At 37.3% G+C, this 25,712-nt stretch overlaps 3 protein-coding genes and 1 long non-coding RNA gene across 5 annotated transcripts in view; 2 read left to right on the plus strand and 2 right to left on the minus strand.

Annotated features, from left to right (window-relative positions):
* Positions 1-1,247: 1,247 nt before the first annotated feature.
* LOC107667435 (uncharacterized) lies at positions 1,248-14,862 on the minus strand. Of its 2 annotated transcripts, none has more exons than XR_001631789.1 (3): positions 14,399-14,862; positions 13,117-13,238; positions 1,248-1,378 (listed from the first exon to the last, which is right to left on the minus strand). It is a non-coding gene; the product is annotated as an uncharacterized LOC107667435 (long non-coding RNA). The 2 variants fall into 2 exon arrangements; XR_001631788.1 differs by having other exon boundaries at positions 13,117-13,243.
* On the plus strand, positions 9,159-10,282 carry LOC107667434 (calphotin-like). Its single transcript, XM_016459106.1, has 3 exons — positions 9,159-9,600; positions 9,786-9,810; positions 9,859-10,282. The coding sequence occupies exons 1-3, from the start codon at positions 9,201-9,203 to the stop codon at positions 9,959-9,961; spliced, it is 528 nt and encodes a 175-aa protein (XP_016314592.1). The 5' UTR covers positions 9,159-9,200; the 3' UTR covers positions 9,962-10,282.
* Positions 14,863-15,723: 861 nt separating the features above from the next.
* On the plus strand, positions 15,724-20,062 carry LOC107667433 (rho-related GTP-binding protein RhoG-like). The gene is made up of 2 exons (XM_016459105.1): positions 15,724-15,878; positions 19,370-20,062. The coding sequence occupies exon 2, from the start codon at positions 19,398-19,400 to the stop codon at positions 19,971-19,973; it is 576 nt and encodes a 191-aa protein (XP_016314591.1). The 5' UTR covers positions 15,724-15,878; positions 19,370-19,397; the 3' UTR covers positions 19,974-20,062.
* A 959-nt stretch (positions 20,063-21,021) lies between these two features.
* LOC107667424 (post-GPI attachment to proteins factor 2-like) overlaps positions 21,022-25,712 on the minus strand; it is an 11,953-nt gene continuing 7,262 nt past the window's right edge. Inside the window, exon 6 of the mRNA XM_016459092.1 lies at positions 21,022-21,636. Coding sequence (XP_016314578.1) covers positions 21,467-21,636 — 170 coding nt within the window. The 3' untranslated portion in view covers positions 21,022-21,466. The remainder of the gene's footprint in view (positions 21,637-25,712) is intronic.

Below are 25,712 nucleotides of genomic sequence, written 5' to 3' on the forward strand. Positions count from 1 at the left end.
GGGTGTTTCATTCCCGCCCACATGTAGAGATCGAATATTCAAGCTGCTTATTCGTTTTCTATCCCAGAACGTTATTTGTGCTTCTCGAAGGAATTAATTTTTTTTAGCACTGTGTATTTGCATACTTCAACATTTGGCAAGAGACATAAAGCCACACAGCAAACACTTGATTAACTTGTAATATTGATCTTGGGTTGTTGTAATCCAGTAGATCTACTGTAGAGCCTCAGACAGCATACAGTATGTAAATGCTGACAGTTTCACTGGGTCCAGTCGCGTCACAATCCCTCAGATCAGCTCTGACTCTGGTAAAGGCTACACTTACAGGACTGTCTATGGCCTTGGGCAGGCTGCTGTCGGTCAGCAGTAATACTGTTTACTCAGAGTGCTCAGATGTGGCATTCTCATGAAAAAGGAATTGCTTTGGGTGATTCAAAGAGAATACAGAGTGCTTTTTATAGCCTATGTTCATAAACCATAATCATGGTGAATCACTTTTGATTGCACTGCAAAAGTGTAATGCCCATTCAAACTGATGGGGACAAGCAGATTCAGAAATGGATTTTGAATTTCCAAAAAAACAAAGAGTTTGTAGTCTTAGAAAAAAGGCTTAATTTATTATATCAGAAGTAAACAATAATCCATCAGAAATCATTCTAATATGCTGATTTGCAGCTCAAGAAACATTTGAAGATGAAAAAGATGTAAAAACTGAGCTTTTTAGTATTAATTTACTATCTTTAGTATTCATTTGTTTAAAAAAAAAGTTTCAATCTCTACATTTATGATTAAAAGGATAATTTTATAATACAAAGACATATTTAATATTTATATATCTGCACCTCACTGAAGAATGTAGTTTATCATGAGAAAAATCACAGTTGAAAGATATGACCAACGAAAAAACCCAATAACAACATATTGTAAATTGCATTCCTCATCTCTGCAAAAGCTTTGCAACACACTCAGACTTGTACCAGTACAGCTGTACACTGTAAGCCAATACAGTATATGTTTTACTTCGCTGTGCTGCACTGTTGTACTGTCAAGTCAAGGTAATTTGTATTTGTAAAGCACTTATGACAATACATATTACAGAGACCTGTGTCTCTAGTAAGCAAGCCAAAAGCCACTGTGTCCTTTCAAGCAAGAACTTGTTTGTACATTGGGCACCATGCACTGTGCTGCAACGTCAACCTCTCAACACAGCAGACCACAAAACCACACACAAACGCTGCAGCCCTCACCCCATCCGTCTCTGTCACATCCACGCTGCCGTCTGCATCATCATCCATGTCTTTGTGAATGTTGCGGATGGCCTCGAAACTTAACAGAGCATTTTCATCATGACAAAGAAGCTCATCGATACCACACAGTTCTGAAGAGAGAAAAAATATATACATAAGAGATATGAGAAAGCAAGTCCACTTGAACTACACAATTGTTATGTTACAAAACCTAGTAAGCTAACAGAAGGATAATTTTAAGCAAGCATTCAACGTGACCAATGTACCACAAGGTAGCCATATTAACTGATATAGTTATATTATATATACCTATATATATAAGATATATAATTTTGGCCAAACTCTATGGCAGCATTGCATGTATTCATATAACCCAATCTCAGAATTCATTAAGCCAAGCATAGTGGAATTAAAAAAAAACATCCAAGATGGCAGACAAGGTAACAGAAATGCATTTATTAGAACAAATACACTTATATTTTATTTAAAATTACATAAAGCAGTTCAGTGTAATTATTGTATATTTTAATCCACATATGTTCATGTTTACGTTCCACCATCTTTTTCAGCCTTGGCAGCCTTGGTATTTTTCCCATAGGGATTTTGGAAAAGTCTAAATATATAGTTTTTAATTTTGGAACCTGGTCATTGAAATCTACTGAAGTATTACACTGTTAGCTTAACAAGATGTTAACAACAAATGCTACCGAAATTAATTGCAGACAGTTCACTGTGTTTTGCAACACAGCTAATATGCACCATCCCACTGCAATGCATTCAGGGAAAACATGCTTGTTAAGCACATACAATTACTAAAAAAAAATCTGGAGTGTCTTACTGTATCTATTATAACTGCACAAAAAAGCCAAGTTAAAAGCCTTCTTCAAAAGCACAAAAGGCCTTGAAATGAAAATGACTTTTCATTTAGTCCTCTCAGTGAAATTCATGCATCATCCATGGGAGATGTTTAAATCAAATTCAACTTCATTAAAAACGGTCTCTTCATTTTCATTTCACTAGCAAAAAATGCCAACCATACTCGTCTAAACCCTGATAGTGCACGTACATCAAGGAGACATCTATTTGACATCTGCATTTACAAGATGTATTTTTTAGAGCGTTTGCTCATCTGCAATATGTCTATAGGACATTTCCTATCAGATGTCAAATAGATGTTTAGAATATGTCTTTAAGATGTTTATGATTTAGAATGTATGTAAAACTGACATCTTATAGATGTCTATCAGATGTTTGTACACAGCACATGCTTTCCAGATGAAGAGATCTTTAATAGACAACTTGCAGACGTACGTGTGCTATCTGGTTAGAGTTTGGAAACTAAGCAAGGATGAGCAACTTATCACTAGTAATGATGTACAGCTAAAAACTGAACCAACAGCGGTGCCTTTGTAAGGGTCCAATGTTTGAGCCCATTGTAACAGGAGAGTTCAGTTTGAGGGTGACGCTCATATGGTTGGTAACAAATCCACGTAAGAGCCATAGAGTGACATTTAAACTATTTATAGATGGAGACACAGCACAGCTGCTGAGGTATTGTAGATATTGCTGTAATATGGCGGTAGGCAGGAGTGGATGTCCTGGAGTTAACCTTTGTCTCAAAGAATTAAAAGACTTAATTATTGAGCAGGTATTAACATAAGAAATCAACGGTTTCAAGCTTTTTTTAAAACTGGGATCAGCTGGATCAGCTGAACTAAGTGTGGATGTAATTAAAAATGCTTATGTTACTAGTCAAGTCAAGTCACCTTTACCACCTTTACAAGGAAAATAAATTGTCAATAATGCAAGAGGACAATAACAAAGAGTCATTTTTTCCAGCTAAAGTCAGTTCATTGATGATTCAGTCAGTGATGCCATCAAATCAGTGAACTGTCCATGAGCGGACTGTGTTCTTTCAGGCTGATCCGTTTTGATAAAATAAACTTTTAAGGTCATAAGATCTGCACAGCTATTTTTGTCCCCATTTCACAGAAGGTGAAAGATAGTGTCTGTGCAAAACCACTAAACAAACATGCCACGACCACAACTCAAACTTCAAAAAAACACTTGTCATCACACAAACTCATTATTAGCACTCACTGAGTTTCTGCATTATTAAGAAACATAATGACTCTGAGAGAACTGTTTGCAAATGTTGACACCACATCCAGTTTAGCTTGCTAACTAAACTGAGCTAACCAGACATGGATCAAGCAGTCACATTAGCAACTCAACCGGGTACAAGTAAAGTTAATGGCATAGATTTACCAATTTAAGAAGCAAGACAGACAGATTTTGCCATTGATTTTAACTGAGAAAGAGGCATTTGACATGCATTAGAAAAAAAACAACAAAGAGGGTCTCAGGAATTTCCTCACATATTTTTCTTGAATTCCCTGTATGCATTCCCTCCACCCGATTCACTTAAGATATCATCTGACATACAGCCGGATTCAGATAGTTTACTCCCCATAAAGTTCTGTTATCATTTCTGTCATCACAAACTCTTATGTGGAACACAATAGGTGTATTTGCAAAGTATTTCCTGTAGCTTCATCTGGGCCAACTTTAAGACACAAACCTGGCTACTTGCAGATTTTGCAAAACTTTATTTTTAAACCATGTTGTCATGAAATGTACAAACTCGAGCAAATCCAGAAACTATTTTTTGCCTCAGAGGCAAACACTATAACAACCTACTAACTTCTAAACAAACGCAATAACCACTCGTTCAGTGACATTAAACATCAGTGTACAATGTGCGTTGGACTACAGAAAGCCAGTAAGGTCAAAATTCTGGAGTTTTTACTAGAGGTTATTTGGATCTTTTCAGTTTTAGCTCTAGTAATTCATAGAGACACAAGAATAACAAAGACTGAATACATTAAGTTTTAAATAAATGCAATTTTTTGCCCTAATTTTTTGTTTTAATGAGATTTACTCATTTATATTGAAAGTCGTGTAGATTTGGAATGACATGAGGTGAGTAAATTATGACAGAAATTCATTTTTGAGTGAACTGTCCCTTAAACAGCCAGGACACACTGAAGCAAGCTGCTGTTAGCATGTGATAAAATCCCACAGAGGCAACGAATGTCTCGTTTAAAACAATCAATTTCCGCCATTTCTTTTCCTGTATCTCTGGCTGGAGCATTATTGGTAGGAGAATGAGAAAAACGGAGAGGCCTAGGATAAGGAGAGGGGAGGAAAAAATGGAGGGATGTTTGGTCTGCTTCACTGGATGGCGGGGACCTTTAAAAAGATCTGAGAGGACCGTCAGAGTTCTGCATCTACATCTGCCTTGAGGATTTACAAAGCTGTTGTAAAAAGACCCTTTAATATCGCTGCATGAAGTCACACACAGGCCATGATCAGATGGGTAATTTACACAATGTACACTATCTAGAATAAGATAGAATAATACGTAGAATAATCTGGGTTCAATAAATGTTAAGATCAATCGACAATGTTGATTACCACAAAAATTAATTTTGACTCATACCTGCATTGCTTTAAAAACTAAAAAATTCAGTTTACAATGGTATTGAATAATAATGTCATAAATGTTAAAATGCTCAGTTTCATTAGAATAGCCACAAGATGTAGACAATAGGTGTGAAAAAATGGCTTATTAACCTTTTCTGTGTAAAATGACATTATATACCAAGTCAACCGTCATGATAACACAACACTAAACCCTAAAATGACAGAAACATCTTTTTCAAACAGCTTTACAGCTCCAATAATACTGATATTTTAACAGAAACCTTTTCAGATGTTTGTACACAGCACATGCTTTCCAGATGAAGAGATCTTTAATAGACAACTTGCAGACGTACGTGTGCTATCTGGTTAGAGTTTGGAAACTAAGCAAGGATGAGCAACTTATCACTAGTAATGATGTACAGCTAAAAACTGAACCAACAGCGGTGCCTTTGTAAGGGTCCAATGTTTGAGCCCATTGTAACAGGAGAGTTCAGTTTGAGGGTGACGCTCATATGGTTGGTAACAAATCCACGTAAGAGCCATAGAGTGACATTTAAACTATTTATAGATGGAGACACAGCACAGCTGCTGAGGTATTGTAGATATTGCTGTAATATGGCGGTAGGCAGGAGTGGATGTCCTGGAGTTAACCTTTGTCTCAAAGAATTAAAAGACTTAATTATTGAGCAGGTATTAACATAAGAAATCAACGGTTTCAAGCTTTTTTTAAAACTGGGATCAGCTGACATTTTATAACTAAGTGTGGATGTAATTAAAAATGCTTATGTTACTAGTCAAGTCAAGTCACCTTTACAATGTCAAACAGGAAAATAAATTGTCAATAATGCAAGAGGACAATAACAAAGAGTCATTTTTTCCAGCTAAAGTCAGTTCATTGATGATTCAGTCAGTGATGCCATCAAATCAGTGAACTGTCCATGAGCGGACTGTGTTCTTTCAGGCTGATCCGTTTTGATAAAATAAACTTTTAAGGTCATAAGATCTGCACAGCTATTTTTGTCCCCATTTCACAGAAGGTGAAAGATAGTGTCTGTGCAAAACCACTAAACAAACATGCCACGACCACAACTCAAACTTCAAAAAAACACTTGTCATCACACAAACTCATTATTAGCACTCACTGAGTTTCTGCATTATTAAGAAACATAATGACTCTGAGAGAACTGTTTGCAAATGTTGACACCACATCCAGTTTAGCTTGCTAACTAAACTGAGCTAACCAGACATGGATCAAGCAGTCACATTAGCAACTCAACCGGGTACAAGTAAAGTTAATGGCATAGATTTACCAATTTAAGAAGCAAGACAGACAGATTTTGCCATTGATTTTAACTGAGAAAGAGGCATTTGACATGCATTAGAAAAAAAACAACAAAGAGGGTCTCAGGAATTTCCTCACATATTTTTCTTGAATTCCCTGTATGCATTCCCTCCACCCGATTCACTTAAGATATCATCTGACATACAGCCGGATTCAGATAGTTTACTCCCCATAAAGTTCTGTTATCATTTCTGTCATCACAAACTCTTATGTGGAACACAATAGGTGTATTTGCAAAGTATTTCCTGTAGCTTCATCTGGGCCAACTTTAAGACACAAACCTGGCTACTTGCAGATTTTGCAAAACTTTATTTTTAAACCATGTTGTCATGAAATGTACAAACTCGAGCAAATCCAGAAACTATTTTTTGCCTCAGAGGCAAACACTATAACAACCTACTAACTTCTAAACAAACGCAATAACCACTCGTTCAGTGACATTAAACATCAGTGTACAATGTGCGTTGGACTACAGAAAGCCAGTAAGGTCAAAATTCTGGAGTTTTTACTAGAGGTTATTTGGATCTTTTCAGTTTTAGCTCTAGTAATTCATAGAGACACAAGAATAACAAAGACTGAATACATTAAGTTTTAAATAAATGCAATTTTTTGCCCTAATTTTTTGTTTTAATGAGATTTACTCATTTATATTGAAAGTCGTGTAGATTTGGAATGACATGAGGTGAGTAAATTATGACAGAAATTCATTTTTGAGTGAACTGTCCCTTAAACAGCCAGGACACACTGAAGCAAGCTGCTGTTAGCATGTGATAAAATCCCACAGAGGCAACGAATGTCTCGTTTAAAACAATCAATTTCCGCCATTTCTTTTCCTGTATCTCTGGCTGGAGCATTATTGGTAGGAGAATGAGAAAAACGGAGAGGCCTAGGATAAGGAGAGGGGAGGAAAAAATGGAGGGATGTTTGGTCTGCTTCACTGGATGGCGGGGACCTTTAAAAAGATCTGAGAGGACCGTCAGAGTTCTGCATCTACATCTGCCTTGAGGATTTACAAAGCTGTTGTAAAAAGACCCTTTAATATCGCTGCATGAAGTCACACACAGGCCATGATCAGATGGGTAATTTACACAATGTACACTATCTAGAATAAGATAGAATAATACGTAGAATAATCTGGGTTCAATAAATGTTAAGATCAATCGACAATGTTGATTACCACAAAAATTAATTTTGACTCATACCTGCATTGCTTTAAAAACTAAAAAATTCAGTTTACAATGGTATTGAATAATAATGTCATAAATGTTAAAATGCTCAGTTTCATTAGAATAGCCACAAGATGTAGACAATAGGTGTGAAAAAATGGCTTATTAACCTTTTCTGTGTAAAATGACATTATATACCAAGTCAACCGTCATGATAACACAACACTAAACCCTAAAATGACAGAAACATCTTTTTCAAACAGCTTTACAGCTCCAATAATACTGATATTTTAACAGAAACCTTTAATGTAAGTGCTTTTATAAAATTCTTCTAATTTCTTCACATTTCTGCTTTTAAATCCTTCAAAACTCCCCAATTTCAGAAAAGAAGAGTCAAGACTAAATTATTTGTGTGGTAATCTACATTATTGTCACAATCCCCAGTCACCAGTCCATTCACTATGTTCAGTCACCAGCCCAGTCCACTGGGAACTACATTTCCCAGCATCCCTTCTGGTCAACTCCTGCACTCAGTCAGCCATCACCACACCTTCCATAGACGAACCCATCAAGCCCTGTATAAGAGCAGTTACTCTTCACTTCATCCTGGTCTGGTCTGGTCTCTCCACGTATGAGGACTTACCTGGCTACTTCCTTGGATACTTACCTGTCTTCAGTTTCAGTCTTCACTAAGCCTTCATCTGCCAGCACCTGCAACAAACAAAGAACTGTTTATGCTCAAGCTAAGTGCTATCTTCATTGATTTATAAACTCACCTGTTTACCATGCTGCTTCTCTGAAATACCTGTGAATAAAGACTTTGTTGTTGATGTTACCATTGAATCTTCTCCTTCTGTACTGAACAGAACATGATTTCAGTGGCAGTCACCACAGAGGATATTCTGCATTCCATTTACCAAAATGGCCGCAGTATAGAAGGATATGTGGAGGAATTCCTGCAGTATTGTCATTTAACTTCGTGGGATGACAGAGTCCTAATGGATTTCTTTTGGAGTGAACTAGATAAGACTCTCTCTACATGGATACCGGTCGTAGATTCTGGCATCACACTTGAACGGTAATTAGATATTGTACTGTGGCTATGTGGCTCCCCATATGCGGTCCTTGTGGAAGCAGGAACCAAGAAACAAAAACCAAGGAAGCAGCCCCAATGAATCTGATAAAATTGAGGGATCTTCCTATCATGTCTGTTTGAAGGGCCAGGAAACCCAGTTCAGTCATTCCAGGTTTGTCCACTTCTAATAAGTATAACCTTACCTATTCCATGGCTTTTCATATTTCTACTCCAGGCCACCAGAGCCTGAAAATCCCCAGAGCTCAGGCAAAGATGCCAGTTAACCTCAGCCCATAGGCTGAGGCTGAGGAAGAAGAGATGGTCCTCAGTGGTTCTAACCCCTGACCCTGAGTCCACTCCAGTGTTGGCTCCAGCCCCTGAGTCCGCTCCAGTGTCAGCTCCAGCCAAGGAGCACAGTACAGAGATGGCTCCATTCCCGGAGTTCAGTAACGTGTCCACTCCAGGCTTAGTGATCTGTATCGAGCCCGTTCCGGCCCCAGAAGTTAATGTCAAGGCCATTACTCTCTCTAAATCTACATGGGAGCCCATTCTAATCCCTGAATTGGCATCAGAGCCCGCTCGTGCCTTTGTAATAACTCACCATTTAAAGGGATAGTTCATCCAAAAATGAAAATTTGATGTTTATCTGCTTACCCCCAGGGCATCCAAGATGTAGGTGACTTTGTTTCTTCAGTAGAACACAAATTATGATTTTTAAGTCCAACCGTTGCAGTCTATCAGTCGTATAAGCAGATAAACATACAATTTTCATTTTTGGATGAACTATCCCTTTAAGTCCAGTCCTTGAGTCCGTACGAGAATTCCTTCCAGACCGTAAAGCCACTCCAGAGCACAGGGCTCCGGCCCCTGACCAGAGTCCAGTGATGGCTCCAGCCCCTGACCAGATTCCAGTGATGGCCCCAGCCCTTATCCCTAGTTCTGTGCCTGCTCTCGTCCCCGAGTTCAGCCCAGTGCCCGCTCTTGTCCCTGAGCACAGCCCAGTGCCTGCTCTCATCCCAAAGCTCAGCCTAGTAAACTTTCAACTGCCAGAAACCTCAATTAACAGGGGAACCAAGTCAGAATCTCCAGCAATCATGAGTGCTAGACCAGAGTCTCCTGAGGTCATAGCCTACAGGCCAGTACCCAGTCAGATTGTTCCCAGCCTGGAGGATTCAGAATCCCTTCTGTCACGGATTGTTCTCCCGGTTACGACAGTAGCCATACTGTGTGTTTGGGCCGCACACTGCCCTACCACTCGTAGCGAAGTAGAGGTGTTAGCTCCCAAATTGCCTGTTTGTCCTTATACGACCATGGAGGTTGTTCCTGAGTCTTCGGTCTATCAGTCGGTGACCCAAGAAGGCAACCTCGGGTTACTCGGTTATGGAGAAGTGGCCATGGCTGCCGACAGAATCTCCTGTTCTCCTGTATCCTGTGTCCCGGCCATGGTGGGGTGGGCAATGGAATTTGCAGTTTGCCTGTCTTCTGTGTCCTGGCAAAGGTGGCCAATGGAATCTCCAGTTTGCCTTTCTTTTGTGCCCCAGCCACAGCAGCCAACGGAATCTCCTGTTCTCCTATCTCCTGTCTGTCGAGACCAGCCCTCCAGACACCCGTCTCTCGGCCAGCCCTCCAGATGCCCGTCTCTTAGCCAGCCCTTCAGACGTCCATCTCTCAGCCAGCCCTCCAGACTCCCGTGACTCAGCCGGCCCTCCAGATGCTCGTCACTCAGCTGATCCTCCTCACGGTCCCGTCACAATCCCCAGTCACCAGTCCATTCACTATCCTCTATCATAGTCACCAGTCCATTCACTATCCTCAGTCACCAGCCCAGTCCACTGGGAACTACATTTCCCAGCATCCCTTCTGGCCAACACCTGCACTCACTCAGCCATCACCACACCTGCCATAGATGATCTCATCAAGCCCTGTATAAGAGCAGTTACTCTCCACTTCCTGGTCTTGTCTGGTCTCTCCACGTATGAGGACTTACCTGGCTACTTCCTTGGATACTTACCTGTTTTCAGTCAGTCTTCAGTTCTAGTCTTCACTAAGCCTTCACCGCACACCTGCAACAAACAAAGAACAGTTTATGCTCAAGCTAAGTGCTATCTATCGTCATTGAATTATATACTCACCTGTTTACTATGCTGCTTCTCTGAAATACCTGCAAATAACGATTTTGTTGTTGACATTACCTCTGAGTCTTCTCCTTCTGTACTTGTGACACTGTGCCCAAATGCTCAGAATGAGCTTGTATTGAACCCGGAATATCAAATGTAACATGCCATTTTGCATTCCAATAAAACAATCTCCATAGTGGTCCAACTTTTCAGCTCTCAACCCTAAAGGGAGATAACACTGAAAATCTAATTGTTCCCACCATTTCCTATAAAAGGAGAAATGTTCTGGGGAATGCATTCCACCAGCAGCTGAGATGCTAAGTCCTTTTCTAAAACAGTTGGATAAAGTCAACACAGCCCTGGACCTAATACATGCAATTTAGAGCCTTTTCCAGATACATGCAAAGAGATCCATCTCAAAGACGGAAGAGATGCCCATTTTTAATTAACACCAGTGAGGCAGAGGGCCTGGGAAAATGGATGATGACCTCTGAAACCACTTTAAAGGCAGCTTGATTACAATATTTATCCAAGTGACTTACTACAAACTAATAACTAGAACAACAGAAATAGTAACAGAAAACGTCAGTAACCCTCCAGTCCATTGGTCTCTCCTGTGAAGTGTCAGAAATCAGGAACAGACAGAACCCTTCTGGAAAATTTGAGTGATTCCCAAAGTCAAGACCATGAAAAACCCACTTAATTCAACTAACTGACCATTGAAAACTGACCCCAAAGGTCACTGCACACAAGACTGGCAGCTAAAATTACAGTTTTCAGAAAGCCAAAGGATTTATTCATCTTTTCTGAGCAATGAGGGTAGAAAGGAGTTGAAGTTTGGAAGAGTAAAATAGCAAGATAAAATAAATGTTAATGCCACTGTTTAATATATAAGAGTTTCTTTTTCCAATCTTTTCACCAGGTCTACATTTTATTCTTTCAAGAGATTTGACTGTACTACAACCTGCCTGCTTGTGAAAGTGCATGACAGGACGAGGATCAGTTTGTTAAGTCGAAACTGAATATTAGTGTCAAAGCACAAATGACACTTTGATGGACAACAAAACTTGCGAGTGTGACATATTCCAGCAGTCTTGCCTCATGGGATGCATTTATGTTGCTCCGTGCATTGGCTAAACTAAACCTCCTGTATCTGATAGTTAATTCTCCTTAAAGTACACATGAAATCAGAATTGACTATATTTGTTTTGTTAGAGCACACTGCTATTTTTGTGGTGAACAATTCATCTGTGCAAGTCAATCCACAAAAAAAAAAAATGTTTGCCTTCGTAATCTTTCATCCAAATCTGAAAATGCACCTCCCCTCTGAAATGACGGACTTTGCCTGATGACGTCAGTTTGGCGGCTTGGGTTTGAGCATAACATCCTTAAACATGCCCCTCTAAAACTTCCTCCATTTCCGAATGAAACGCCTACTTTACTACATCCAATCAGTTCGCAGTCGAACAAAACAAGCCACGCCCTCTGTTTTTCTCATTCAATATTCCATTTCTCTTGGAAGTACTTCACAATACGGAATTAAAGTCGGTCGCAACTTCCGGAATAGTTAAAGGAATAGTTCACCCAAAAATGAAAATTTGCTGAAACTCACCCTCTGACCATCCAAGCAGTAGATGAGTTTGTTTCTTCATCAGAACAGATTTGGAGAAATTTTGCATTACATCACTTGCTCACCAATGGATCCTCTGCAGTGAATGGGTGCCGTCAGAATGAGAGTCCAAACAGCTGATAAAAACATCTCAATAATCCACAAGTAATCCACACAACTCCAGTCCATCAATTAACATCTTGTAAACTGAAAAGGTGTGTGTTAGTAAGAAACAAATATAATCATTAAAACATTTTAATAACGGTCCATAATAATGCTTCCTCCAGTGAAAAAGTCCATCCCGTTTTCCTCTCACATCAAAATACATTGACATATTTGCTTAGAACGGTTTTGGCTTGTAAATGCTGCTTGATCTGTGCATATTTCTCTCCTGATTTAGACGAGGCAACTTTTTCAATGGAGAAAACTATTATGGATAGAGGACTTGTATTTTATGTGAAATCAAGTTAAAAACAATACATTAGTTTATTATAAAACACACATTTTGCTTCAAAATATGTTAATTGATGGACTGGACTCATGTGGATTACTTTTGGATTATTGAAATGCTTTTATCAGCTGTTTAGATCCTTATTCTGATGGCACCATACACTGCAGAGGACTCATTGGTGAGCAAGTGATGTAATGCTAAATTTCTCCAAATCTGTTCTGATGAATTAACAAACTCATCTACATCTTGGATGGCCTGAGGGTGAGTACATTTTCAACAATTTCTTATTTTTGGGTGAACTATTCCTTTAATTCCAGTGTCCTGACACGTAATTTTGTCAGGTGAATTCTTTTAATTCTTGGTCAGCACATATAAGTGTAGCATATGGATTGTGAAAGATTGGTTTGACATCATCACCCATGAGGCTCTGACTAGACAAGGGAAGCGCTTTATCTTATCTAGCAGCGCATATGAGAACGGTGTATATCATATACCATTTCTAAGAGTGGGACATTTCTCTCTACAACAAACAGTCCTACTGGGATTATGTAACACAAAATTCACACTATACAGACACATAAAACATGAGAAATAACTGATTCAACTGAATGATGATTTCCTACCAGATAGTCCATTGGCAGACTGCAGGTGGTCTGTCAGGCTGGGCTGATCTGCTGCACTCCTCCATAAGAAGCCAAGCCATGCAATGTACATACAATGTCTGGCAAATCTCAAAAGATCCATGCTAAACTTAAAATAGAAAGAAAACATTTAAAAGAAAAGTACTAATCTGGCAATGAGAAATAACGAAACATTCACTCACATATATACTATTATGACATAAACACATTGTTGAGTATTACAGCTAATCTTTTTAACATTCATTAATGTCACACCTATTTGTAGTTTACTGGTATTTATTTTTACTTGCTAGTAAGTAATCCAAAAGCAAATTGTTTCAGTTTCAGTAGTGTGTATGCCAGTACTTCTTCAAATAGTGATTTGTCACTAATAATTAATATTTTGCTACTAATCACTATCCCAGTAGTGACAATTTACTTTTGTATTGAATTGAATCAACTAGTTCTACTAGTAGAAGTAGACCCTACAGTTATAGTATCTATTTATGGGTGTCCCAGGTATTACTGGTAAAATTTCTTATTATCACTAGTTACAGTTGTTTTAGTTAGAATCAGTTTAATTAAAAAACCAACTAGTAAACCTAAATTAGGACTACTACTATGTATTCCATGAATGCCTGTAAAACTAAAATACATACTAGCGCCTTTTTGAATGGTTACAAATAACTAAGGAATACATACTAATACCAAACTAGTAAACTGGAACTGGAACAACCAGCAATATTTTTTTATAGATGGGCCTACACTATTGGAATATATAATGTCTGGTGAAAAGTCACTAGCGAAAATGAAAAAGATCCTAGTCACTGCTGGATTATGTATTGATAATAGGCTAATAATAAAAATAAGTACAAGTATCATAAACCTTAGAAACGTATTTGTTTATTAACGCATGATGCCATATCCATATGGGTTATAGTTGAAGTGTACGTACATGAAAAAAACCTCCAGATGTAGCTGCACGCTTCAGTCCAGTGACGCGTGGCATTTCACAATCGTTTTGATATATTTACATATTTGGCAAACTTACTCAGATGCCGGATAATCAAATTCATCTTACTATAAAAATAGCGGCAAATATGCCTCTTTTGGTGGTATGATCAAGTTCCGCCTTTGTGTATATTGCCACTTGGCTCATATCAGATAGCATACGAAAGGACATAAGCAAAAGTAGCACGAGCTCTGTTTTAGAGTTGTCGTCATGATGCAAATGCACATGTAGCCTCCGACTCATAATGTTATTGATTTGAAAATATCAGATTACCTGTTAAAATCCGAAGGCTGCAAATTGCTGGAGTCGCTCTTGACAAATCAGATGTAACAGTTTCATTTGATCTGACTGAGATCCATTAGGCAACCGATAGCTGTAGGATGTTATTCTAATCAGCGGGATGTTGTTTTAACTCCGCTGCAAAAATGTTGTCAAAATGGTCCAATAATTTGAAACAATACTTCAAAGATGTTCGACATGCATTCTCCACATCCCCCATAGTCTGCGCAATAACCCGCCCATGTCAAGAACATAAAATATAGTCAAAAATATGTCCATCACTGGTGTTCATACGCGTTTCGAACAAAACGTCCAAAATGAAAAAGAGTTGTTTTCCAAATGTATGACACAGAAGTATGTCCCGGATTTATAAATTGAATTTCGAGGTTCATTACATGGTTTTAAAGTCCTCTTTTCGGAGTTATCCAAAACCCCTCGTGTTGCTTTTGGAGGTTGTCTAATGGTAAAGCAAATCGTTTCTTAGGATATAAATTCTCAGGGTTTGAGGTTTGTTCTCTAAAAGCAGAAAGACACAGCCATCTAGTGGCATGATACTCAACCATGCAGCTAAAAATGAAGAAACCCCTCCCAGTTTTCGTCTGTTTATCAGTACATAGTTTGATGTGTCAAAAATATGTTGATGCATCAATTTAGCACAGTACTGAGATGATCTCTATCTATCTGTCTGTCTGTTTGAAAGCATTTAACATTGCATGATATTCCATATAAATGGTCAAAGTTTCAATCAAATAAAAATTGCCATTATTTAGACTACTCATGCCTATCTTTCAATTTTTTTCATACAGCAAAAACAACGTTTACATGGGCTACAGCCCAAAGTCAATGTGTTTTTATTTATTTAAACTTATCACAGCCACATTCCCCATTCACTTTCATAGTATGAGAGAGCAACCTGAACATTATTGGAAACTTCTATTTTTGTTCTCCACAAAAGAAGAAAGCTATAACGAATATGGGCCAATAGATGAAAACAGATTTTATTCATTTAAGGATTTATATTAGTGGATTTGGTGGAAAATATGATAAGCATGTTATCTATTTTGCAAGGGTGAGCAAAACCCACGGCTCTGTGAATGATTCATGTCGATATTCTCACGGCTCCTCTTTAGTTCAGGTAGTTTCAACATGAGTTTGCGGTTGTGCTGATACGGGATTTCCCTGTGATGCATATGTTCTACATTGCGAACTAACAACACGACGCGACAAAACCAGAACGAAGCAGGACAGTGCACGCGAGTGAACTTGATTAAAGTGAGAGCGCGCGCTTGCAGTGTAGACAGACTGTTACGCCCTCTTAAACATTGGCAGACACATTTACTTCGGTAAACTTCCTCAAACATGCAGTTAAGCCAGTAACTTCCTCTCTGAGGGGTGAACTCACTCACGTCCTACAGACTTCAACTAACTTCCACAGCAGCGGGATTACGGTCCTCAAGAGCATCTGATATGTTTGGTAAAATAGCCTATGTTGTTTAATGATTGTATGTAGTCCTGTGATAGCTTACAGTTTGTTAGACTACATTTATCGGTGTTTATTCATTTCTGACTTGGTTTCTCGAAGAGAAGTTGCGCAGAGGCAGATTTATAATTTGGAACGTGTGAGATTTTTCTAAATTTGCTGTAATGTTCTCGCTTTCGACCGCGGCTTGATGAATAAGCAGCGGTTTGAGTTTTTAAATCAGAGCAGGAAAAGGGACCACTCCCATAGAATAACAAGCATCCACTGTAAAGCACTGTAGGCTAATTAAGAGTAGCCTATTGACAGGTACCGTTGTCTTTAACTGATTTCATAATGATGCCAAACTTCTAGCTAGTTGCGACCTCCAGTGCCGTGCCCACGGCACTTTTGACCACTTTGAATTTAAGTAGGCTACTGACGAGAAACTCTGAAAACACATAAAGCAGAGTACAAAGGACGAATTACTGTGACAAATTATATGTATGGAAACAAAAATGAATTTGAATGTACATTAGGCATATATATATATTATCACAAAACGTAACCTCTTGGTGTGAAGACCTTTCTGTGAAATGTTGGTTGTGCATGTTGAAACATAGGCTAGTACAGTTCTTTGAGAAAATGAATGGGAAATTATGCAAATTTGGAGAAAAAGAAAAAAAGGCAGTTGGGTTTTCCAGAGGGAATGAGGAACTGAGAAACACCCTAATTTTTAAAATCTAACAGAGCCATGCAGAAGTTGGGATACTTATCTATTTCCGAATCAAATAGCAACTTCCATTTGAGAAGTAATATTTGCTTTAGCATATTTTACTAACCTACCACGTTCATTCTAGTTAGCCAAGATTATAGCACATCTGTGAGAGGATCTTCTACACTCAGAGCCGTTATTGTTAACTTCCTAATGTGAAAATACCATTACAAAACAGCTGAATATCTTGAATGACACAAGGGCTTACTGAGGCACACTTTTCTGCGGTGAGTCACTGGAAAGATGGTGACTTGTTGTGTCATAAATTGTCTGTCGCTACGACAGTTCCGATGATCAGTTTTTTTTTTCTCATTTTCACCTGCTTGAGTGGAGGAAATAGTGTGCAATTACAATCCATCTGACAGTAACGCTTTAGTTTCAGTTTCATGATGAAAGAAATTCTAGATTCAGGATAGAGTGTAAGGAATGAATAAATGTAACTGACCACTTCTAGTTTTGATTCCTTTCTGTATACTTTGCAATCTAGTGTAAGTTCTCCTTTTGCTGCTAAAAACTAGAAGCCATTAGAACTGTCTGTTCCTCTGTTGGCTTATACATGATTTGCATCATTTGGCTCAGTGATAAAATCAAAAATGATATTTAAACAAGGGCCATAACCACTCTAGACAATATGTGGATTATTCATCAACCATCACGGGTTTTCCGATGGTTGAATCTTAAAATATTATATTTAGTCGCCCAATCCTGAATAGCCTATCTACAACGAATTAAAAACTACTCCAAGTATGAGTTGAACACAGTAAAACTACAATGCCGCAGTAAAAAATGTCAATGCAATTCTAATCTATAGCACTTGTTTTTATCTATTTTATACAACACTGAGCAGTTCTGCTGCTAAACATCAGTATTGTGATATGACAAAGCTGTGCTGGAAGTGACAGGACAGACTCCACCCAGACTGAGCTGTCAGTGCTGTTTCTTTGAGCTCTTGGTTCACTAACCACATTGGCTAACGCCTTGCAGAGGAGGGCAGGGCTCGGAGTATTTCTCTCTCTGAGCGTCTCTGGAGATTGGGCAGAGTCCGTCTCACTCCTTTCTCCTGGGGTCAAACATCTGCCAGACTCTTGGAGTAAGTGAAAAAGAAAGAGCGAACTGAGCTTTTCTGGTCATAACCCCGCAGCTCTCAGTTTCTTGTTGATGTGCGAGAACACAAATCGTTCTCACATTTGCTACAAGCAAGATGGCTTGAATATCATGATCAAACTATTGAGGAAACAAAAATTGTAATTATTAACAGACAATAACACAAAAAAGAGTCCCAAATAGCTGTTGAAAGATTTTAGAAAGTGCTTTGCTGACAGTACTTTATACTGGCCTCTGATGTAACGGGGAAAGCTGGTCAGTAAATCTACTTTCCAGCTCCATTTCCGCAAAAACAGCAATTAGCCATGCTGACTTTGCACAGACTTTCACAAATGTTGAATAATTACAGATATGTGTGTATTGAATCTGTCCCCTACTGACATGAAATGTCTTCAGCATTAACTGAAACATAATCACACCTGTTTTGACATTTTCCAGCGTACATGTTTTAGAAAATCTCAATCTGCGTGTCATATTTCCTACAGAGAGCTATTTGAGTCATTTGTATGACCCAAATTGGTCATATTTCCTTTGAATATGTCCCAAATGGAAAGTGAAAAGAAAGGAGGACAAAAGCTCTTGTTTTTTTGCATTTCTGAGGAGGTGAATAATCCCCTAATTTACAAGTGGGAATTCATTTGTGTTATGATATATACACAGCTTATCAATAAAACTGCAAAGGGAAGTAGAAGGAACTGGGGGAGACTGACTGTATATTCAAAACATTGTTTTATAACAGCCCAAATGTTAACCTTGCTAATCTTTTTCTTTTGTCCCTCTCTTTGCATGTGTGTAAATCTTTCTTTCCAATGATCCATTCATACTGTACATCCTCAACTTTTAAAATATGTATGTGGACTGTGTGCACTGATATTAAATTAAGTTAAATTATGGCTGAAGCCCAATATGTTGGTAATTATTTTCATGTTATGGTTCATATTACAATGTATAGTATAGTATTTTGCCTATATAAATTACAAATAAAACACTTAAAACTAAAATCATTGTTTTAAATGCAATTTTAAGTGCATTTAAGGCCTGATCACACCAAGACTAATGTGTGGTGTAAAAATTTAGTGTGATTTTAACGTGAATAAACAAACAGATATGTTAAAAAATACATACATAAATAAATATGACAAAAGCACTCAAGAAAATTACTAAAACTTTAAAATTAAAATGGAAAATACAAAAATAAAAAATGTCAAAATATAAAAAATTATAATAGTATCTCAATTATACTACATTAACACTGTCCATAAGCTGCTCTCGTTTCTCTGCATTTGGTGTTATCTGACACCATATCGAATACAAAAGTCTGAATGGCTATTTAAAAACATGCAAATACTGTTTTACTTCCTTTTTTCGGACCAAATTTTTGTGCCAAACATTTGTATAGTATTATATAATATTGTATAGTAATATTAAGTTAGAGTTTTGCTAAAGATGATATTAAACAATGTTATTTAATTATTTGTGTTTTTGAAGATTAATTCTTAAATTAACCATCCAATATCGGCCAATACCGATAAATGTAAAAAAAAAATATATATATATAAAATAAAAAACTTTTATTGATATATTGTGCCATGTTGTCCTCTAACACAGAGCAATGTCTCTTTCTTTGCAGACTGCTGAAGTCGAGTCACTTTTCTATCATGCAGAGCATCAAGTGTGTGGTGGTGGGGGACGGAGCAGTCGGAAAAACCTGCCTGCTCATCTCGTACACGACCGGCGCATTCCCCAAAGAGTATATTCCCACCGTGTTTGACAACTACAGCTCCCAAGTCACTGTGGACGGCCGCACCATCAGCCTCAATCTGTGGGACACAGCAGGCCAGGAGGAGTACGACCGCCTTCGCACGCTGTCCTACCCTCAGACCAATGTCTTCATCATCTGCTTCTCCATCTCCAGCCCCCCGTCCTATGAGAACGTCAAGCACAAGTGGCACCCAGAGGTGACGCACCACTGTCCCAGCGTGCCCATCCTGCTGGTGGGGACCAAGAGTGATCTTCGCAACGATGCGGATGTGCTGAAGAAGCTGAAGGAGCAGAACCAGGCACCCATCACACACCAGCAGGGCCAGGCTCTGGCTCGCCAGATCCACGCCGTCAAGTACCTGGAGTGTTCGGCACTCAGCCAGGACGGCATCAAGGACGTGTTTGCAGACGCAGTGCGTGCCTTCCTCAGTCCTCAACCTGTGGCTCAAAAGAAGCCCTGTATACTCCTCTGAAAATACAGAGAGGATAGAGGCATTTTAATTGAATTACACACAGGAATGCATAGAAATGGTGGGAATGTTATGGAATGTTTGAAAAAAAATAGGTTTTCAGTAAGCAATGACCAAGAAACACAGCCTTAATCTGTGAAATTAGAGAAATACAAGATTAAGTAAAATATTAGGATTTTACACTGTACTGATATCCCTACTGATGAATTTTAAGGGGAGAGAGTGTGTTTTGGGATTTCATAAGACCACTAAACATTTTGATACCATCCTCTGGTATCTTAAGAACACATAAAACAGTATAGAGGAAGTAATCCCTTAAACACATTTCAGAGAAAAGGGGTTCTAGTTCCTTTTTAGTGTTTAGAAACTTATTAATACTATTGGTTAATGAAGTTTTTTCTTTTTGTATTTACTTAAAAAAAAATAAAAAAATAAAAACTATCTGAGAATTTATTAGTACTAATATCATAATGCCCAAGGCATTTGTTCTGTGACTGGGGTGTCCTTGAGGACAGGCCTTTAGTGTAATTAGTGACTATCTATAAATATTGTAGTTCACACAGAATGTGTTCTTGCGTTCAAGACACAGCTGAATGTAAAGGAAACAAAGCAGGGTTTTGAGATGCTAAAAGTTGCATTTAAAATGCACTGCTTGTGTGAAAATTTGTAACAACAGAAACAATATAGTGCAACCATGCCTTCCCATTTTTATTAGAAGCCTTACTTCTGAAAGTTTTTTTTTTTTTTTTTGCATTGATTTTTTTCCCTCATAAGGATAAAAAAAGTCTTAATTTAAGAGTTTTAAGCCATGCAAAGCAACTAGCTATGAGGTGAATCGCAACAGTACAAATTTTGATTTGAAGCAAAAAAGTATTTGAAAATTTGAAAAACAAAAATGGTGCAAGAATATGTACATATTCGCTTTAATGGGGTGAAGAACTACAATCCCATGAAGCATTGTGAATGAAAATTGAATTCAAAATGTTCATATTCAATTAAAATTTAAATATGCTGATTGTGTATATACGTAGAAACAACATTTTATGTTTATTGCAAAATATGCATATATGTACAAATATTTAAATAGTTTGAGAGTCATGTCATTTGCAGTGCTTTATGGGAGTGGGCAGTCACTGAGAGCTCTTTTAGTGTGATTTGCTTGTTGTAATTCTCTCATTGGTGGATTTCGCTGCAGAATCATGGGTAACGTAGTTTTTCACCAGGAATTCTACCTTTGAACATGATTATTTGAAAAATAAGTAAAAATAATATGGGCTGATGGTTTGAACTGAAGCATACCCCATTGATTAACAACCTCATAGCTCACAGCAGGTTTGTCTTTAAAGGTTTAGAAGTTATAATTCAAAATCAATTCCCTTATGCAGAAAATTTAATGGAAAATTTAAAAAAATTAATGGGATTTTTACTTCCGGAACCCCACTGCCACACTCTGTTCAAAAGCAGCGTGTGAACCAGCCCCTTAGACATACCTGATCTTATAGGTGTGATGAGGGTGTTGTTGCCTGGCAGCTTGTCGGCTTTACTTCCTTGTGGTGGGGAAACTGTCTGGCAGTCCCTTCAGGAAACAGAGGTCCCAGCATGCACTGCGCCACATTCAACTCTTCATTCTTTTCTTCCTCAGCACTCCAGGGTGGGGCTTCAGAACCTTTTTAGAAAACAAGGCACTTTCTTCACTTGATGACTGATTTGGCTACAGCTTGTGTCACAGTCCTAAATGAGCCATTAACGTAAAGGAAGGAAGCTTTCAATTGGCCAAAGATTCAGGTCAGCTTGTAGATTTCAAGGCTCAGGGATTCATCAACAAACTGAAAATGAGAATCATTTTACCTTCATTTGTTTGGTTCAGATGAATGTATGACTTTACAGTGCCTTCCTATATACAGGCTATTATATGTAAGCAGAGAGATTGTTGTATGTCAAATTTCGAAGCCATTAACTATCATTTTCTGTAATGTTTAGCCTATTAGATCAAATGTTAGCTGAAAGTCAAGAGGATCATATTGTGGCTCATTAAGGACAGAATACATTCACAGCAAATAGAGTAACACTTCATTGTGCATGAATCATGAATTTTAAGTCACGTGTTGATGAGTCTGTATGTGTGCTTTTGGCCATAAATGAATGAGAAATCCCAAAGTCATGTGAAAGTAATACTTTTCAAGCATTGACTAATTCAGCTGAGAGTTGTGTGGATGCTACAGACCCTCACAGATAAACCATCCTGTCCCATTAAAGAAATACAAATGTATCAGCATCTCTGACCGTGACTTTGTCTGGCTGACATGACATTTTCTATTCCTCCTGAAAACAGAGGACACTTCTATGGACTTCCAGATTCCACAATCTCCATATCTTGCCTCAGCTTCTTGAATCATTCATTTTATTTATTTTATTATTCATTTTATCATTCATCTTGTATGTATTTTTGCCTCACTAAACAAAACATACACCCTTTAAACCTTCAAAGGTCTATTTTGCCTGTCATTTCCCCAAGACAATTTTATATAAAATATTTATCAATTTGTAATTTATACAAATGAATTACATTTTTTTTGTTTTGCATTTTGATTCAAATTTCTATCCTAATAAACATCCTACTTCAGTTCTGAAATGTAGTCATTTCTAGCAATGTTATACTGTTTTATCACATCATTTGTAAGAAAGTTTTTGACATGTGCAGACTTGCTGTCTTCCTACACTACTATTCAAAAGTTTAGTCAACAAGATTTTTTATGCTTTTTAAGATTTTTAAGGCTGCACTTATTTGATTAGAAATACAGTAAAAATAGTACTATTGTGAAATATTACTATCATTTAAAATAACCATTTTCTGTATTCATATATTTTAAAAAGTCATTCATTTCTGGCAAAGTTGAATTTTCAGCAGCCATCACATCATTCAGAAATCATTCTAATATGATTTGGTGCTCAAGAAACATTCCTTCTTTTTATCAATGTTCAAAACAGTTGCGCTGCTTAATATTTTTGTGGAAAACATTTTTTTCAGGATTCTTTGATAAACAATCTTTTCTACCATTATAAACGTCTTTAACGTCACTTTTTCATAAATTCAATGCATCCTTGCTTAATAAAAGTATTAATTTCTTACAAAAAAAAACTGTTGACCCAAAACTTTTGAATGTTAATATAAGTCTTTACATATCAAATAATTAGTCCATAAAACTACTTGATACAATTTCATTCAATTATTTTATTTAAAAACATCCAGTCATATTGATTTACAGATTAAAAGAGGAAGCAGGTATAGTGTATTTAAATACAGTGTGCCAGATTATTTCCCTATCTGACTTTGATAGTGACACAACACTGAACATATAGAGGCAAAATAGAGTGAACCTGATATCTCTTCCTTCTCTCTCTCTCTCTCTCTCTCTCACACACTCACACACACACACACACACAAATGCCTGAAGCTTTTGCAGTAGGTAGTGATTACAGCAGAGCTGTTCAGACAAGTCAAAGTTCATGGGAACATAGTTCAACTATACTGAAACGTCCACTCTTTTCTTTATAATCTACACTAGTGCCAAACCTGACCAAAAAGAAAGTAAAAGCCTTTTTGGCAAACCACAGAAAAGTACGTGCTACCAAAAATGACAATTCTGACAAGATTTACTCAAGTCTCATGTTGCTACAAACCTGTATGACTCCTTTCTCCTGCGGAACACAAAATATATTTCGAATAACCATTTTTGTCCATACAATATGAATGAAAGTTCAAAAAACTACATCGTACAGGTTTGGAATGAGATGAGAGTGAGTAAATGATTTTGTCCCTTTAACTATCTTTCTGCTAGATACTGTTTAAACTAACTTTTTGGAAAGGTCAAAGCTGGTCAGTGACTTTGGACCATCAGGAATGCTGGAGAAGGGATTTCCTTTAGTGCTCTTCAGCATGCAAGCTTCCTTTATCAGTGAGTAAATAAACAACACTCCCAATTTGGAATCAGAATGACGTTCATTTTTTTTTTAACTCTTACTAGTCGTCCTCTCTATTTTTACCCTCATACTGGACATATCAGATATGGAACTAAGTTTTACATGCTTATTCTCTCATCTAGCATCTACGTCAATGCAAGTGTAATATTCAGCATTTCTGTTGTCACTCATTATCGGTGCTTTTCCCTGCATGAGTAAGAAATTGCCCCACTCTCTGCTGCCTGACCGCTCTTATTTGACTATGAAATTAGCTCCTGGTACCTCTGTTTGTTTTCCAAGCGCTAACAGTGACTCTTTTGTCCGTTTAGCTTCATTCATTTGTTTGCCCGTTCCTGTGTAAAGTTATGACTTGAGCCTCACTAACAGCTACTCTGCTATATAATGACCATCTTCTCCTGACATATATGAAATCATTTTGAAATAAAGAAGTAAAAATAAAAGAAAGAAAGACAAAAAAAATCTGGTTCTTTGTGAAAACATTACACTGCATTTCCTTCTACACAAAATGAACCAACAACTTCAATCTGCAACCTCTATGCATCAAAATTACTTTAAAATAAAAAAATTGAAATTAATTTGAACATGAAATTAAAATGTCTAAATTTTTTTAAAATAAAAAAACTACAATGCTACAACTAAATTTAATCATCAAAAAATTTAATAATGCATAGAATGAAAAAATAAGGTAACACTATTTTACAGTTTACATGTACTTACTATAGTGATAACAGTAAATTATGCATAATTACAAGCAACTTACCCTAAACCAAACCTAATCCTATTCCTATAGTAAGTATTATGTTATTAATAAATATTCAGTACTTAATTGTATTATTACACATAAACAAGGACACCTTAAAATAAACCTAAATAATAAATATTCCAATACAGTAGGGCTGGACAATAATTCAATATCAATATGTATCGCAATATAATTTTTTTCAATAACGGTGATATGATTTTTAAACACATTTCCGATATTTCGATATACATTACCAGTGTTTTATCACTCTAAAAGCGCCTCCTGACGGCAGAGAATGAATTTGCATTTTTCATAATAAGCCCGTCTCCAGCAACATGTTTTTGTTGTTGCTCAATTTTTTTGTTGTATGCAGCAACTCAGAGCACTTTTCATATTCTTTATCCTGCCTGAAGCGCATTTGTTTCAATCTATAAGAATAATCAGCCTAGGCAGTCAAAAGTTTTTTTATGTTTAAAAAAATTTTTAAATTATTTTTTACTATTTAAAATAACTGCTTTCTATTTGAAAGCAGTTATTTTAAATCTTCAGAAATCATTCTAATTTGAATCATAGTAAAAAATAATTCAAAATTTTACTGTTTTTGCTGTACTTTGGATCAAATAAATGCAGCCTTGGTGAGCAGAAGATAATTCTTTTAAAAAACATTTAAAAATCTTACTGATCCCAAACTTTTTTTGTTTGATTTTAGATTTCGTGAAATTATTAAATATGATTTTGTTGCTTTGCAGTGTTTCACTTTCAGCAAAGATGAAAAATTGCCTCTGGTAAGGACACGTTGTTGAACTGCTACAGTGAGCCGTTTATTTGCGACCAGAACACACACACTAACTAATTGCTGACAATGATGACATACTAATTAGACCAAATAACCAACACTACATCAGCTATCACTGATCTGGGGTGAGAAATCTCACAAAGCGGCTTTATATAACCTACCCAGAGAGGAACACAAGGCTTCATCTTGTGCGTGTCCTTTGATCAGATCCGATCAGCGGTTC

The sequence above is a fragment of the Sinocyclocheilus anshuiensis genome, unplaced genomic scaffold (genome assembly GCF_001515605.1).
Source record: "Sinocyclocheilus anshuiensis isolate Anshui unplaced genomic scaffold, SAMN03320099.WGS_v1.1 scaffold1389, whole genome shotgun sequence".
NCBI classification, from domain to species: domain Eukaryota; kingdom Metazoa; phylum Chordata; class Actinopteri; order Cypriniformes; family Cyprinidae; genus Sinocyclocheilus; species Sinocyclocheilus anshuiensis.